Here is a 16,834-nt window from a genome sequence, read left to right on the forward strand (position 1 = left end):
AATTAGCATAATATATCAGGTAAAAAACATTGTGCGATTTGAGTATAATAATAGTAATTAATTAAAGAGAACAGACTTTTTTCAACACTGGTCAACCCAACTTTTGTTTTGCTCATTCCGTCTATGAAAATATACTTTGGCTATAAGTTTGTAGGTATTCTATACTATATCTTAAATTGCCTTTGATTTTCCACTATGCATTTGATTACCTACTAGCTACATTTTTACATCTATGTATAACAATTTCTCATCATATATTAATTATCACTACTTAAGGAAGGCACTAGTAATGGCTACTATAGAATGAGAACAGTCTATAAAAATATAGCTCAACGCTTAAACTAATTAAAGCTACATGATGCCACTTTAAGACACAAGAGAGAAAAAACAATAAAATTAAAGAATTTTACTTGTAATATTTCTGGTAATTAGTCATTCTGGAATAAATACAGCGTTAAGCACACAGTCTCGATGGGGTAGCGTTTTTTTGGAAATTCTTCATCTGCCTCAACTCGATTTGTTTTCGCTGCTAGTTAAAGTTAGTTAAGTCTTTGAATCGGTCACCTGGAACAAAAACATTTCCAAACATTGTCATTCATTCATCATGGTATCAAGTTTTTGTTCAAACTTACTGTAAGATCTCTTACCTAAGGTTTTCTTTTTACCAAAGCCTTTCTTTGATTGAGCGTTTTTGTCGGCAGCTTTCAAATACTCAGCTACCCTTTGATCAAATAACTTCATGTGATCTACGCAAGGTAAATTCAACCCTTCTATTTTCAAAATTCGATCGTGTATAAATTGATTGAACATTGTCGTCTCCACAAACCATTCGAGGAAGTATTGACTTCCACGCGATGGGCCAGATTTTACAAACGATTCTTTCTGTAATACCAAAGTCAGAAAAATGTAATGCCTGTGATATATTTTAATAATACCACGACACAAATTTTAATAATGAAATATTGTTTAGGAAATCAATAAATAATAGTTGGTACAAAATTTACTTTTTACAATAGCAAACCATTGAGACCATCGCACTATAATAGCATCGAATTCAAAATTTTCAAAGTTCTAGTCTTAATGTAACTGTCGTTCAAGCATATACGCACCTCGAAGACGATCTTCCCATCTTGTTGAGTGACGATATGTGAATCGCAATGGGCGCAAGTTTCGACAAAGACCCTTAAAAATGCTTCAGAAACTAAAAAGTTTCTAGAACCATCACCGGATTTCGTGTTGTTAGACACCAATTGTAGAGCTGATTTCAGACCCTTCTGAAGTCTTGACGGTAAAATGGAAGACTCATCTCCAACGGCTGAGATCACCTTTGAATTATCCAGGTCTACAATAATCCCCTGAAAAACGTTTTCAAACGTTAGACAAAGGCGGTCGCAGTATCTAGCTTTAATAGACGATTCACAAAAGAAATCTTGTGTTTAGTCAACGCTGCGACGACAACAGTTTTCGCTCGGTGTTTCGTTTAGTAAATTGTACTTACATCTTCCATCGGCGTTATTTCGATACCGAATCCATTTCTCTGTTGCAAAATGCCAATAACAAACGGTGATGGCGCTTGTGGGATCTCAGAAAATTCGGGAATGTTAGGCAGAATCGGTACAAACGGGTGTGGCCAGTTAAACGGATAAAGTAGACTCTGCAGAGCCTCGACGCACGACGATAATTTACTGCAGCACAAAACAAAAAGTGTGAATAACAAGTTCATAAAATCCTCAGAAAAATTCTAACTAAAAATACGTTGGTAATTGAAAATTTTTTCCGTCATATTTGCTTCAAGAAAGGAACCTCACCTCAATTTACTGCAAATCAGAATGACCTTTCGTTCAAGCAACAAACTTGCGAAGAGAAGCAGCAACACTTTGATGGAAACCGCGTCGAATAACTGACTCATATCCCTTTCCTCCAGACGATGATCATCGAGTCTAACTATGGTGTATTCATCTTTCGTGGATTCGGGATCGTTTGAACCGTCTTCGGTACCCTTGGATTTTTCGTGATGCAACAGAGCCGCGGTAGTGAGCTTTGGAGTGCTAATGCTGCGAGTTTGCCCGTAAGAATTTGTGAACTTATTACTAAGAACAACGTTGTTGTTAAACGTCGGGCTACCGGTATCGCTTGATGAGTCGTCGCAATCCTCCTCAGCCTCTGTGATAAGCGGTTTTAACCTCAGTACTTCCCCGGCCTCTGGCATTCGGCTGTTGTACAATTGCTCTATAAAATTTCGTCTCGCTACGTCCGGCTGGCCGTGCCGCGACTCGAGCTCATCCAGGAGTTTCGCGTAAAAACCACTCGCTCGGTGCTTCGTGATGAGGCAGTATGCCAGAGGTAGACAAACGGGTGCTCCTTCTGGCCTCACTCGACGACAGTGGCCGTATCGCCGATTTCCTTTCTCGTCCGTCAAGACGAACGTGTACGCCAGATTTTGATCAGATTCCAAAGGTGGCCAATCCAGTCCGTCGGGAAAACAGAAGTATTCTATCCATGCTGGTGGTTTTGCCTGTAAAATGAGATTATGCAGAGGAGAGTTAAAAATATAATGTGTGATATGGTAAAACGGTACCGCTGCAAAATGCGATAGCTAACTTGCAGGCGAATTAAAATTGCCAGATGATTACACAGCGCGCTGACGGTGAGTATAAATCGTCTGAAAATGAATTTTTTACTTTGCGTGGAATTTGTAGTTTCAAATCCGAATCGAGCCAAATTAATTTTAACCTATCCGAATCTAGCTTATGTATAAAATTTTATACAAATTCAAGTTTTGCAGATTGTTCCAGGTTCTTTGAAAATCATGCAACTGGAGTCGCAACGAACGATAAAACGAGTAAATTAATTATTTCCAAACGGGTTTGTCATCAAAATTCGTTTCATCTCCGAGTTGTTTCGTGCTAAACCAGATTGAATAATATGGAAATAAACCGGTTTGCAGACATATTTTTTAAATCATTTTTATTGATATAAAAAAAGATATCAACCGTTCTCTGCGAAAATCATCTTCGTAAAATCAACAGATTATTGCGTGAAAATAATTGAATTTGAGATTCAAAATTTCCAAAGCTGATTATCGATGTTTTTTCAATATTATGTCTTCGCTTAAACTACTTACCGAACTATGCTCTTCAATTTATAAATAACCAAAAGTAATAAGCTCGTATGTAATGTACACAAAAAACATTGTTCGTAATGTGTCCAGCAAACGTGATAGCAACTGTAATGGTCGAAGACAAAAAAATAGAAAAACATTTATAATTCTTGATATTCGAAATCTTTTCCACAGAAAAAAATTATACACGGATTTCGGTATTAAGCAAATTGAATTAAAAAAAAGTTGTGGCGATAAGATCCTGATTTTGTCTTGACTCCGTAACAGCGAATTTTTCTTATAGTTGTCGTCAGTTGAATAGATAAACTTACATGTAACGGATATTGATCCTTAACGTACGGTTTCCTGGTGCTCAGATTAATTTCAACGAGAAGACAGACTTCGAAAAGGTTATCAACCAGTTTGCTGACCACGAGACCTTCTTTGCGTTCAGAAAACTTTGATGAAACGCGTCTGACGTAGTGTTTCCTCTTATCAGTCTGCGTTCTGTGAAGTTCCGCTTTGCTCGGTCGAAACGGTTTCTGCTTCTCTTTGAACACCTGGAGTTTTTCACTGAAGGTCGAGTATTCTTCCGTAATCGAGGTCGATGAGGCCAAGGAGTCGGTGTCAGATGAAGTGTTCGAATCCGTTGGTGTTTGGGATCCAGCCATAACCGGCTGGCCGAATGCTTGATCCAGCAACTGCTCTATCTAGAATGTTTTGAAATTTGCTTTGTAAGAAAAAAATTTTCCATAATTGATTGTAATTTTATGCTAATTATATGCAAGTACGAGCGCGATTCATTCGTCATAATTGTTTTACATCGATGCAAACACTATCTCTTATTCACACACCTTTAAGATATGTTATTTATTGATAGATAGAAAGTTTAAGATCAACATTTTACAAATAACAGATCAATTCCTTTCACTGATCACCTCATAATGCTGCAGAGAATAACACAAAATCGCGGCATGCAATATAGTCGAATTTCAACTCTCCCAACTGTTTTGTTAAAAAAATTATTCACTATTTTAAATGCTATAAGTTCGTGGTACAGAAATTGTTACGATCAAGTACCCACTTATTTTTTATGTATCAGTACAAAGTATCAGTTGTCGTGCAGTATCGTGAACGATAAGAAAACACGGCCGATAACAAAAGGCAGAAGCATGTAACGTACAAAAGATTATTATAACGGAGAAAGAATCCGTGTGACAGTGATAAAACCGTACGCGCTATGCGGACGTAATAGAAAACTGTTGTATAAATATTGGTATTATAATAAATTTTGACAAATCTAAAATGCAAAACACCCCGCGTAAAACATTGAAACAGTACATACGAACGCAATGAATAAATAAATTGCAATAGAAAAAAATTATTTAACCTTACCTAATGTGCCGAAAAAAATAATTCTGTAAATATAATTATAAGAGAAAATAGACATATTGTTTTTAAATGTTCTAACAACAAGTGAGATAGAAATTGTGAATATAATTAATAGAATTTCGTTGAACGGTGCAAAATTATTACTGTACGTGTTTTTAATTATGTCACATTGGGTGCCGGCGAAGTTTAGTAAATATCAGTTCACTCAAAAAACCGCTGCTTTTGTAATTTTGAAGCACTGGTCAAGGGCCACGTGTAAAACTGAAGAGCACAGACACTTTTTTAGGCACAAATTTACGAAACAGGAAGTGGTCTACGCAACGGTTTAACTTAATATTTAGTCGCGTGAATTACACGAGAAAGATAACACTGTTAATGGAAAAACAATAAAATCTTGCAAACCATTGTATAAAAACCGAAGCGCAGCTCTATAATATTATTCCGATCCGACAATGTCTGGGTAAATTTGACGCAACAAGAAACCAGGTTGCATGTCACCGAGTAACTCGTATATCCAAGCTTCGGAACAATTGTTTACACGTCGATAGGCGCGCAACGGATACAGCCATAAAGGTTTCGTGGAAGCAATTTGCGAAGGTAATCGTATGGAGCTGAGTGTATCGGACACAAGGAAAATGGAAGAAAGAAAAAATGTATCGCTTTTACGGTTTAAACCGAAAGTTTCCTCTTAAGAATGATCTCTCATAAGACCGCGGACGATATTTCTCTTTCTCTCTCTCTCTCTCTCTTTGCTTATATTTGTGTAATACATGCAAGGTCCAGAACGTTATATTCTCGGTGTAAACTTTCGCTACCAATTTTCCTTAGAATTTTCAGGACATAAGCGAAAAAGTAAATATGTAGTAAATGGATTGCGAAGAATCTAATTTCAGCAATCTCGCAATCATTTAAATCCAAGAAACATAAAACAAAATTAATGCAAACTGCATTGAAAAATTGCAGGTTTCTTCAATTATGTTGAAAAAAAAGAAAAACGGGATATGGACGGAGATTCTGACACTGATAGGAACGATTTAACGCAACCGGTGAACGTCTTGTAGTTAGTTAATAAGTATTTATAAATTTCTGATGAATTCACTAACTTCAACTCGAAGGATACGCATGGAGCTCATCCTGCGTCGACCCGGGCTTGACAATAAATAACAAACCACTGGAAGCCACGTGAGTCACAATACGGTATCAGCAACTTCCTCCTGTGTCTTTCCTCAGTCTCTATCATTGGAGGGCTCAAAGTGTAATAACGCGAGTAATTCAGCAATATACGTCGTACGTACAGCACGAACGTAACACAGAAAGGTGAATACCAATCGCGTTAGCCCTTTTCGAGACGTAACAGTAGCAGAAACGTAAGTACGTACGTAGGTACATAATATCAGTTGAAGTAAGAAAACATAAATTAATTTTAATATACGAATTAACGGTTGTCTGCGGAAACCACTTCCCAGTTTTGTCTCTCAGTACGTGGGATCGAGAAAAAATGAAATTGCATACTACGCGGTATGAAAAAGTAAGAATTAAGCCCACTCGCAATATTATTAATTGGTGGCGCCACCGCCCTCGTTGTATGTAAACCAAAGTTTGACACAAGCTTTTCCATCGAAGATTGTTCCGGCATATGATCACCGTTAAAATGTTTAACAGCTGCTACAGCAGCGATCTATTTTCACACCAGTTTTTACTTGATTTTTTTTCACGGTGGTGAAAAGCGCAAACGACACCGACGAAAGTGTTTTACAGATAGGATCGAAAATTTCCACTTGAAACAAGGATAATAAACTAATAAATAAATAAACAAAAAAACAAAATGCAAAACGAAGAAAAAATAATTGTAAATATAATATAACGACTACTGCTGGAAGTTGCGTTATGTCAACGGACGAATTAAACCGTGAATAAAATAAAGTTTATATCTGGGAATAAGGATAATACGATGGATATTGCGCAATCCAAGAATTTTTTGAATCCGTGTCCTTGCAATTATATCGGGTGAGCTGTGTAAAATGTAGGACAGTCGGAGTACCCGCGTGGGAGTAAAAATTAGAAAATTGGGGAAAAGAAGGTTCATAATAAATGCTTTTTCATTAAGTTGAAAAAGTACCGGGCGTTCAATAGGTACGAAAATAGTGAAATTTTTTCCAATGAATGAACAAAAATTCCACGTTACTGTTTCCAGACGTACAAAGTTCGCTGTGATTTTGTCGACTTTTGCCACCCGGATACAGCGGTGCAAAAATGTTGAAAATTTTACTTTTTATTCCGTTGAAGATTATAATCTCTTATAACTAATTATAAGAATTGATGATTGATGACACAGTTTTTTGATAAACGATTTTTCTTCTGTAATGTACACATTCTGCTACGAGAAACGTTTGTCTACAATAATAAGCGTTAAACAACCTCACATAATAACTTAAGATTAGCTACAACGAAGAACTTCATTACTGTTATTACAGAGAATATAAGAAACAAATTTGAATAAAGCAAGAATAAAAATAAATATCTGTTATCGTGTATTAATGGCAACACAAACTACAAAGTCTCACGGGGTTAAGCAAATTAAACCATCACCGGCCTGTAATATTATATAACCACCACCATTATCCAGCTTACAATTAGAATGATTAATGAGCTAATGCTTTCCCCAAAAAATTATTACACCGTCTAAGCAGAGATACTTTAGCAGCATCCACACAAAGCGATAGGGAAGGAAGGTAGATACGAAGAAAAATCAGAAACCGAAAATTACGCAACTTTGGAAATAAATACAAAATATTTACTCTAAAGTGTCGATTTCATTACAAACGGAGAATACAAAGAGGCTGGAATAAAAATAAATGACGGAAATGTATTACGCTGCGACTTTACATCTATAAGGAACAATTCGACAGTTATAAATATTCAGTTCCGAGTGCTACAGAAGAAGGTGAAATCATTTCTCATTACTCTTTGTCTTCCTTTCCTCTGCTAAAGGCTGAACAAATTAGAAATACTTTTATCTGGGTTAAAGGTTAAAGTGAATCTGACTCAGATTGTTCAAGATAACCTATTACGTATATATTTTGGAAGCGTAATTATTGTGTACCCACTGGAAATGGGCAGGCTTTACACAAGAGATAATCCGAAGTGTAAATTTGCATATTGATCAACCGTAGCGTAGAAAAAGTGAACTACAAGATTTTTCAAGTGAAAGCAAGAAACCGAGAAATGATTAGGAAAAACAAACCAAAACCTGAGAGCTGAAAAATTTATTTAAATAAAATTTAATCAATGAATCACCTTGGTCTTATCAAACTTGTCGGGCGAAGGACGTGTCAGGATCGCCAACTTGAGTAGCGATTTCTTAGGGACGTTGTTCTCATGACGATTATTCGTCATTGCAAACTCATTTTCAATATGGTTATTGTTGGTTTCTACGTAAGCGGTTGGTATGGGAGTACACTGCGGACAATCACAGTTTAAATTATAATAAAAAAAAAAATAAAAAATAATATACGTACATAGGTACGTACTACATGATTGTGTAGAATGACATGAATCATCGGAAGCCTTTGCGTGTAGAGCGCAGCTACCGGAGTGTATGAAATTGCTGAACGAAGCGAGAACGCATATTTAATGGACAGTGAGACTCGTGTTCAGATATAATAATTACACATATATACGTATTAAGAGAGCTTCACTGTACTTGTAATTACACAGGTGTTGGGAAGGCAAGAATTTTCGTAACACCGGCGGTGTGGATAGCCTAAAATTCATGTACAATTTCAATCCACTTACTCCGGTATGGCTATTTAAAAATACACCGCCTGTCTGTCTGAATCATCAAAGTTATCGACGATACTTATTATTGCATTTATCATAGTAACACAATTTTTTCGAACGCGAGCTTCACTTTGTTCCAAGGGTAACACTGAACTGCTACCAGATATTCTACCGTCCCTGTGTGTGAGTGTTAATACGTATAATACGATCGATAAATTATGGGTCAATAACGAAAACTATAGTGCCAAGTTGTGCCGGCTCACGGCTAAATATAATTTTGCGATAGGTCAAATTCGCAGCCACGAATGAACCTCCCTCTAGATATCGACTTACGTACGAACCTTGGCACTGAATCCCACACACCCATTACATCATAACAATATTCAGGATGAAGGGACGATTTTTTAAATGAGAATATCGTTGAAAAATCAGTTCAAAAAGTACAACAATAACGTTACCAACGATTTATTAATTAACCCTGTTACGTAAAATGCCGTTGAATTTACATAATTTACGTTCGAAGCCCAGTTTTTATTCAAATAAGTATAGTGTAAAATACCTACACACGTAACTAGAAGAATTGTTTGCAAATTAACGTGAAGTTTAACAACTTTTTAACGAATACAGTCGTTACATACACGCGCGGATACTTTTTCTGCAGGGTAAATGACCGTACATCCATGAAACGGCCTGTATAACAGAGTTATAGAACATCGTTAGAACGCAAATCATTCTCGCGTATAGGATTTTCCCACATTGCTTCCATCATTTGCATATGATTAACGGTGGAACTCTACACCCGGTCACACGAACGGACTCTATTATCATCTTTGTGATCCTGAACCACTCAACGCGTAAATTTCCCACAAAATCGTTCGACTCCAATTCACTCGCAATTTACTATTATGCAACGAGCTTCACTCAACGAGCCCGAAGTAGTTGGATGGCTGTTTTGAATCGAATAAAAATCAAACATACATGATTACAAAATTTGCACCGAAACTACGACGATAGTTTTTGAAAGTGAAATCCAAGCCACGTAAATTATAATGTCGCGATTGGCATTCAGTTCATAACAAAGATATGAACTTTGTTTAAATATCCTCAGCTCAAAGTTTAATTTATGATAACCGTGCCTTGTATGTTGCAAGTTTAAGCACTGCCAGCTAGCGTGCAATATTAAAGAGTTGTTGACTTGGCTTTATACAAGTTTCGATAAAAGCTGGCAATATTTATGAATAATAAATTTAAAAGATGCTAAACTAAAAGATCATATTCGGGAAATAATGTTGGAAATCACAAAAATATTGGTAAAACGACGTCAGCAAATTATTTTTCCTCTTACATACTATAAATAAATTTAAGTTAGATGGCAGCTCAATCTTACCATGTAATGCAACTCGGCTCCTTTTGGAAAACTTTTTGGACTATCCTCTCGTTTATTAATGCCAAAGCGTCTCTCGACTCCGGGAGAAGACGTGGCCGATTTCAATCCCGTGATATTTGTGCTGAAATTCTTGTTGAAGGTAAACGGTTCAGCGTAAACGTGTTCTTGCTTTTTTGAAGCGTTGGTTACGGATTTTTTGCCGTCAGAAAACGTTGTCAACTCCGATGATAATCTTTTTGACGCTGGACTGACGAGTAAAGTGTCGTATGGATCGGGGTTTATAAAATTCAGTGAATTTTCCATGCTATTAGTGACGTAGAACTGTGAATTATGCGTAACAGCATGGCCAAATTTACTATAAATATTTTCAGACCTTTCCAGGGAATTGGAACCGGAGTTTTTGTTGTCAGTTAAGTAAGTCTTGAAATCTGGATTCTGTATTTGCTCATAGATACTAGAATTTCCAGCACAGTTCAGCGAAGGTAAACAGTCGAATCCTAAATTTCTGCTTCTTTCCGGAGCACTGGGTACGTTGGGAAGAGGCCCAAGCCTTCCGCCTTCTTCCAAAGTTCGAGCTAGTGTTTTTTGAAATATTTCTCTGTGCCTTGAAACATTGATGTTTTCGGTATCTTCTTCAGCTTCGACTTTCACTTTGGGACTTGTGGTAATACCAGGGTCAGTTTTATCTTGCCGAGGGACGATTACTTTGGAACCGCAAGCTTTCTGATGTTGTATCAAAACATGCTCCAACTTTTCCAACATCTCCTTGGAATCCTTGCTTGTCCTTGACCTTGAATTCAGTGAACCGAAAGACCTGATCGGTGACGTTTTGAACTTCTTCGGTGAGTAAGAAATGTTCAACGGCGAACTTGAGTTTTCTTCGGATGATGCAGAGTCGTTCAAGGCACGAGTTGAGGAAAGGCTTTTCTTCCCCACTGGAGAAGAATCCGATGGTGAGAAACTCTTTTCGGCATCTAATTCCTTACCTGATTGTATGCTAAGCTTGGACAGCGATATCGAAATGTTATTCTCACTGCTCAAATCAGGCACCGCGATAGGCTCATAATCTGTTGAATCATCGACATCCTTAATAACGCCTGAGGATTCTTCAGTTCGACTCCTTATCCTATATAAATGGCTGTCCAGGTTTGGAACTCTTTGTTGTACGCTGGGTATTTTTTCCTGATCGGTAAGATCGCTGTGCTCAATATTATCCGAATTAGGATAGTTGAAACGAGTATCCTTTCTGTTCTTCACGCCATTTCTTCTCTTCAAATGTTGAGTACCAGAATCGTGCAAGAAACTGCTTACCTTTTGTTTCGTTGTGTCATAAAAATTTTGGCCCATACTTTCATTGATTTCAAATTTTCTCTTCTGCCAGAAACCATTTACTTCTTCGTAGTCGTCGACAGGAGACCTGTTCGTTGTCGGACTATGAGCAAAGGTTCTAGGAGGTTTTTTGGGCGGTGGTCCGGAAGGAAGCGGGGCTTTAAGAGCTGCCTTCAACGTGTCGGTTAGTTTGTTCTCAAATATTGGTGACGATGTGTCAAGTGTCGAAGATTTTCTTGACGCGAAGTTATGTCTTTTGTCTTTAAGAATAATGTCTTTTACAGTAACAAAGTCAAGGTTGGTTTGGACCGATGGAGAATCTTCGCTGTTTGCAAACAGAGCAATTATTCGACCCGCTTCAGAGCTATTCTTTGACTGTCGACTTGCTACACCACACAAATCATTTTTACTAGCAAGTGGAGAGAATTCATCGTCATTTTCTCTCATTTTGGATTTTCTTCTCGATAATTCTTCCCTGATATCGCGGATCTCATCTTTATAATCCTCATTGTCATTGTCTTTGTTGTATTTAAGCGACGACACATCGTTATTCGTATTCTGTTCATTGAATTGATTCCGTTTGGGTTTCATTACTTTCGTGTACTCGACACCGTTTTTTGTAAATTTGTCAAGTTTGAGACAACCCTCGGTACTGTAATTTTTCTTAATTTCACGTCTATTCAGCGGGCTTTCATCGTCATTGTTTTCATCTCGGATTTCCTCGGAAATTGCGGATATATTTTTATGTCTTGAAATAACGGTCGTTCTAACAGAGTCCGTCCGCCGCTCGCTCGTTGTTCGTGATGCAGGCGAAACTTCCCTGTTCCCCAAACGATCTGAAGACTGGCTTCGCGATCCCGTCAACTTTTCTTTTTCTCTCGGCAACAATCTGCCGTATCCGCCATTGTCACGAAGTTCTCTATTCAAATTATCGGACAGCATAATCGAGTCCACGTCGTCGTATCCCATATCATGTTCGTTGTATCCACATTTCTTTTTTACCTTACCGAGTTTACCGTACTCGGGTTTATCCTCGAACAATTTGACGTTCTTATCGACCAAGGAAACGATCCTTTCCTTGGTCGGGGAGTGTAAATTCTTGGTCCTGGCCAATTTGTCTCCCCTAAAAGCAGGGCTTCTTTTAATATTTCTACCAGGATTTGAGAGCTGCCTTGTAACCTGGAGTTTCAAATTTTTCCTCAGCGCGACAGGAGACACACTCAATGTCCGGCATAACGGTTCCTTCACTTTCTCGTCAACGCACTTCTTCTCACTCGAATCATCCCTCTCCGGGCTTGGACTGGCAGATTCGAATTTTTGCTTTATCGAATTGACTCGATTAGAATTCTGCGGCTGAATATAAGACATCTTGCTCAAGATCTGTGCGTCGCATTTAAATATGTAGTTGAAGCCAAAGCTAACTTCACTTAATTATCGTTATATTGTAAGTCACAATTCACAACCATAATATTTATAATAAGAAAATATCTCAAGTTATAAAAAAAAACAATAAAATGAATATTAGATGTGAATGTGAAAGAAATCGTTAAAAAGAATATCCTCGATGAATTATTACAGATGCGTCATTTAGTTAGTCACTGAATAGTAGCATCCACACGCACGAGCGTTGTTATACACCTGTTGCTCTCCACCCCGTTAGATTGGAGGTTATGTCGCTCGGTGTCTTCTTACATCTGTTCTGGGGAGAGAGAAAGAAAATCGACGTCTAAGTTTCGCAAGCTCAGTAGTTAATCCGTAAGACGGTGTTACTTCATTGTTAGCTCATTGCAAGCTGTACTGCTAGTTTTTAATTAAGGTATGCATATGTGTACATACTGCGAAACCCGATCGCAACGATCATGTTTTCATGTGTATACAAGACGGCTCGTTGTTTTCATCCTCTTTCCCACTTCACTCTTGTTTCTTTTTGTCCCGTCTTCTCCCTCCGCCTAACATCCTGTTTCGGGTATCGACTCGCGTGTGTGTTGAACGTCTTGAACGAAGCCTCGAAGACTCGAAGATTCGAAATTGCAGCTGCTTATCAAACGACGTGAACTTCGGCCTAGAAAAACGCCAGCTTCAAGCGCAACTCGGTGGGTAGAAACAAGCGAAGTCCGCCCGAAGCCTTTCAAATAGCGAATCAGCCAGAATCAGCACTGCAGTGTCACATTTAGATCGGGATTTTCACACACAGGCCGACCGACTTGACGCCCGCTTGCCAGCCCAGCGGCGACTGCATCGCGTCAACATTTAATACTTTACCAACCGAGTAAGCACAGCAGGTGACCCTGACGCCTATGTGTGCTGTGTGCATGCAGGCGTAGGAACGCACACACAAGCCGAAGCGCCAATTGAAACAACTGACTTGGGTCATGAAAAATAACTGTCACCTAACTCGTCGCGCGATAAGAGCGAAGTTAGCCATAGATAAAGACGCACGCCGCCTCGCACGATCACGTGTCCAACGTTCGGCGAATCGCGGTTGCAATTCGATCGAACTTTTTCGAAAAACTGAACGCCCTCGGTACTCGGAAATCGCTCGCTACTCTGGTTTTACGCACAATTATAGCTTCGCCATGTTATGCCGCGTGAAGCTCTACGCTCATGGGAATCTGAAATCCTGTTACGTTGGTTTCGTGTCGAGTTTAGGTATGTAGTTTAATGTGGTTCGGAAAAAGTGCGGCCCAAGGCCTGGGCGCTACTACGTAAGTTCAATTGTAAAAATTTTCTTATATTTAACTAGAGCTGGCGATTGAAACACAGACATGCATTCAACTGTTTGAATTATATTAGCCAGCCGGATATACAGACTTTTTAGTAATTTTACTAGGAGACTGTTGCACGGTGAGTATTTATCAAATTAATATGTTTGTCGGTTACATTGTTTTCTCTCGAAATATACAAGCAAAATACTGGAATTATGAGTCCAAGCTTGGGTATCAACACTTCAATTTAAATAGCATGCAAGATGATGAAAAATTTACTCAATTCGTTCGATTCTGCTTTATGAAAGCTCATTTTATTCATAGAATTGTTTTCTACAATACCTCTGTAACGTTTTTTTTTTCTAGATCACGGTGACATCGTTAAATATTCAATTTGAACTCAAAAGATACGAAATATATTTCTGTAAATTTGGAGAAAATAATCTTCTGAGTTATAATTAGCCATCTGAAAGTCACGTCGAACGAATTGACTAAATTTTCATTTTTAAGCTAATTGAAGTGAAACATCGACGCATACGCTTTTGTTTATAATTACACTGTTATTGATTTTTTTAATTTATGGAGCAATCATCGCAGTTTACGAACGTACTAATTTATTATATTATACTCGATGTGCTACTACCTCGTAATAAAATTAATTAAAAGTCTTGATTTTTGATCCAAAAATGGAGAAATTCCTCGTATTTTAGATCTGTGCACATAAACCCTACCGTGCATAAAAAACCTGTGTGTATGTGTTTTTAAAAATTTTTTTCTTTTTCGTCAAATTTTCAAGATTTTGCATTTCACGTCGTCAGAAAAAAAATGCAACTCGACATGTTTCTTACAGGTATATAAAAAGACACGTCTGTATTTAAGTATCGAAAATATCAGACTTCGTTTGTATAAAAAACACGCCAAGTTATATTTCTTTGGACAACTGGAAGTGTTAGAAATGACGGGACAAAAATCCGATGGAAATTTGAATGAACGTGTATTATTTTTGTGAAAACGTGGTAACGTTTCGAGGTATAAAATTTGGAAAATTTTCGTATCTCATTGTAACTTACATTTTGTTGCGTCGGTGATTATAATATCTATTGAAATTAATTCAAAACTTCCACTGTCACATTAGCTGGGTAACACCGATAAGATATCTTCATATTAATTCGGCGTACTTGAGATGGCAGCCCGTATTTACAAAGCAATTATATCGCACATATTGTAGATATGTAACCTGCATGCAACGTAGTAAACTCACCTTATTTTTACAGGCTGCACTGCAGTTTGGTGAATACGTGGGAACAGCCATCGTCGTTCTACCGTTGAAGCCGACGGACATGGTTCCGACGAAATATCAATCGCGGGAAAAATCGAACAGGTCAAGGTGAGTCGCAATGTCATGTTAACGACCTTCCAAGGTTTTCCAAACGCGCGGCAAATCTGCGTCGTGTACTTTCGAGTCGTTATCTTCAACCTTCCCGCATGCTGCAATTCGTCGTTGCTGGTGTTCGACTATCGTTAAAACTAGCGACTACCGACTAACAATAAGACTTGAATTTAATGCGAGGTCAATACCCGCCAATTGCCTGCCGACAGCCTAATACGAGAGCTCCTAGCTCCTAAGTATTCATGTGTTGGGAATGGTGCAGTGCCAAGAGTCATCTATGAATGTCACTCGCGAGGAAAATTTTATTCAGCGCACTGGAGATCAGACACGATCTCAAATGTGAATCTCTTTTCGTTGGATAACACGAGCACGCGTCTGTTGCTTCGTTGAATTTTACACTGCGGCAGAAAATTACGTGTAAATTTTTTTTATAGCTCTGATTGATGTATTCTTGGGACACCTACGAACACCTGAGTTAGTCACCTTGCGACTGATAGATCATTCAGAATGACTCCGGCGAATGCTGGAGTCATACTTTACACACCTTTGCCACGCCTACCTTCCGAACAATAAATTGCGATTAAAACTTATCGCAAGTCAGGCAGACTTCATTCCGCGATCAGATCTCACGCGAGACGCGAGTTTCTTCGACTTAAGTTTCCAAAACTCATTTCGATAGTTCGACCATGCAGTCTCAGAGTCGAATCAACTCAAGTATATCTATATTTCATATGAGATAAGAAACAGTTTGATTTCTTTATTCCGATAAATCTTGTAATCATATCAACCTGGTTGAGTCTGACATACCTAAAGGAGAAAAGTTTTCCATATTGGTTCGATTGGTTTTTAAAATCAGATAGTTTTTGTGCGCGGAGACTCTTGCACAACGTAAGTACAAACCGAGTGCTCGTCGAGGAGGAAATAATTGTCTCGTATTACGCTCGGGAATTTGAGAAGTCAGTTTCAGAATCAGGTGCAGTGTCAGTAGTTCCGGACTTTTTACGTCTATAATATATATATATAGAAGTGTACAACTGCACTGAGAAAAATTTCATTTATTGTGGTTATCAAGAAATTTTTGTAAAAAAGCTGTCGTTATAACAATGATGGTTTACACATTGTTGGAATTCCAATAAAACGTGTTACGAGTAACTAGTCAGTGTGAATAATGTAAATACTCCATTTCCTGGTTACTAAATTATCGCAAAATTTACACGAAAACATAGTACATACACGTGAGTGACGATGATCGAAAATAATAGCAACAGGTATGTCGAATTTTCTCGTTACAGCAAGAAAATCAATTTTCCATTGTATACCCAAACCTGTGGATTCGTTTATAGTAAAAAACGAAAGTTGCCAAGGTCTGCATAGTAACCACAATTAAACTTTTCTTCGGAGTGCGGTTTCTTGAATTCATTGCGAAATTAACATTAAAGCGAGCGTAAACTACGAGGAACGTTTCTACTCGAAGGCATACGCATGCAGAGCTTCGTTGTCAGTATGTTTTAGCACAATATGTCTATAAATAAGTGGAATAAAAGAATGACGAAACTGTTCATGAATCGTTTCAACATAGAGGAATCAGTGCACGTCAATTAGTTTTTGTAATATAATACGCGTAGTGCGTTTCCATCGTTGCCGCTCTTCGTTGTGCATATGTCCTACGTATAATACCTATACGATACGCTGTTGGATTGCGAATTGCGGCGATAACGTGAAGGTGCAAACGCTTGCTAGTGAACTGACGA

General features: G+C 38.1%; 1 protein-coding gene and 1 long non-coding RNA gene across 4 annotated transcripts in view; one reads left to right on the forward strand and one right to left on the reverse strand.

Annotated features, from left to right (window-relative positions):
* Positions 1–525: 525 nt before the first annotated feature.
* LOC124409460 lies at positions 526–13,240 on the reverse strand. 3 transcript variants are annotated; one of them, XM_046887071.1, is made up of 9 exons: positions 12,821–13,240; positions 9,660–12,682; positions 7,790–7,951; positions 3,433–3,810; positions 1,809–2,515; positions 1,499–1,685; positions 1,110–1,355; positions 648–882; positions 526–564 (listed from the first exon to the last, which is right to left on the reverse strand). In XM_046887071.1, the coding sequence occupies exons 2-9, from the start codon at positions 12,354–12,356 to the stop codon at positions 530–532; spliced, it is 4,647 nt and encodes a 1,548-aa protein (XP_046743027.1). In that variant the 5' UTR covers positions 12,357–12,682; positions 12,821–13,240; the 3' UTR covers positions 526–529. The 3 variants fall into 3 exon arrangements, with proteins under 3 accessions (XP_046743027.1, XP_046743026.1, XP_046743028.1); XM_046887070.1 differs by having other exon boundaries at positions 9,660–12,687; XM_046887072.1 differs by lacking the exon at positions 7,790–7,951 and having other exon boundaries at positions 9,660–12,687; positions 12,821–13,239.
* Positions 13,241–13,516: 276 nt separating this feature from the next.
* LOC124409467 overlaps positions 13,517–16,834 on the forward strand; it is a 67,583-nt gene continuing 64,265 nt past the window's right edge. Inside the window, exons 1-2 of the long non-coding RNA XR_006929517.1 lie at positions 13,517–13,693; positions 14,968–15,080. This is a non-coding gene — a long non-coding RNA (uncharacterized LOC124409467). The remainder of the gene's footprint in view (positions 13,694–14,967; positions 15,081–16,834) is intronic.

The sequence above is a fragment of the Diprion similis genome, chromosome 8, assembly GCF_021155765.1.
Source record: "Diprion similis isolate iyDipSimi1 chromosome 8, iyDipSimi1.1, whole genome shotgun sequence".
NCBI lineage: Eukaryota > Metazoa > Arthropoda > Insecta > Hymenoptera > Diprionidae > Diprion > Diprion similis.

Coding starts and splice junctions, on each gene's coding strand:
- LOC124409460 (XM_046887071.1), bottom strand. CDS start 12,356: ATGTCTTATATTCAGCCGCAGAATTCTAATCGAGTCAATTCGATAAAG. Junction 2,516..3,432: donor AGGATCAATATCCGTTACAT/GTAAGTTTATCT, acceptor CTCATTTTACAG/GCAAAACCACCAGCATGGAT. Junction 565..647: donor TGGTAAAAAGAAAACCTTAG/GTAAGAGATCTT, acceptor TTTTTGTTCCAG/GTGACCGATTCAAAGACTTA.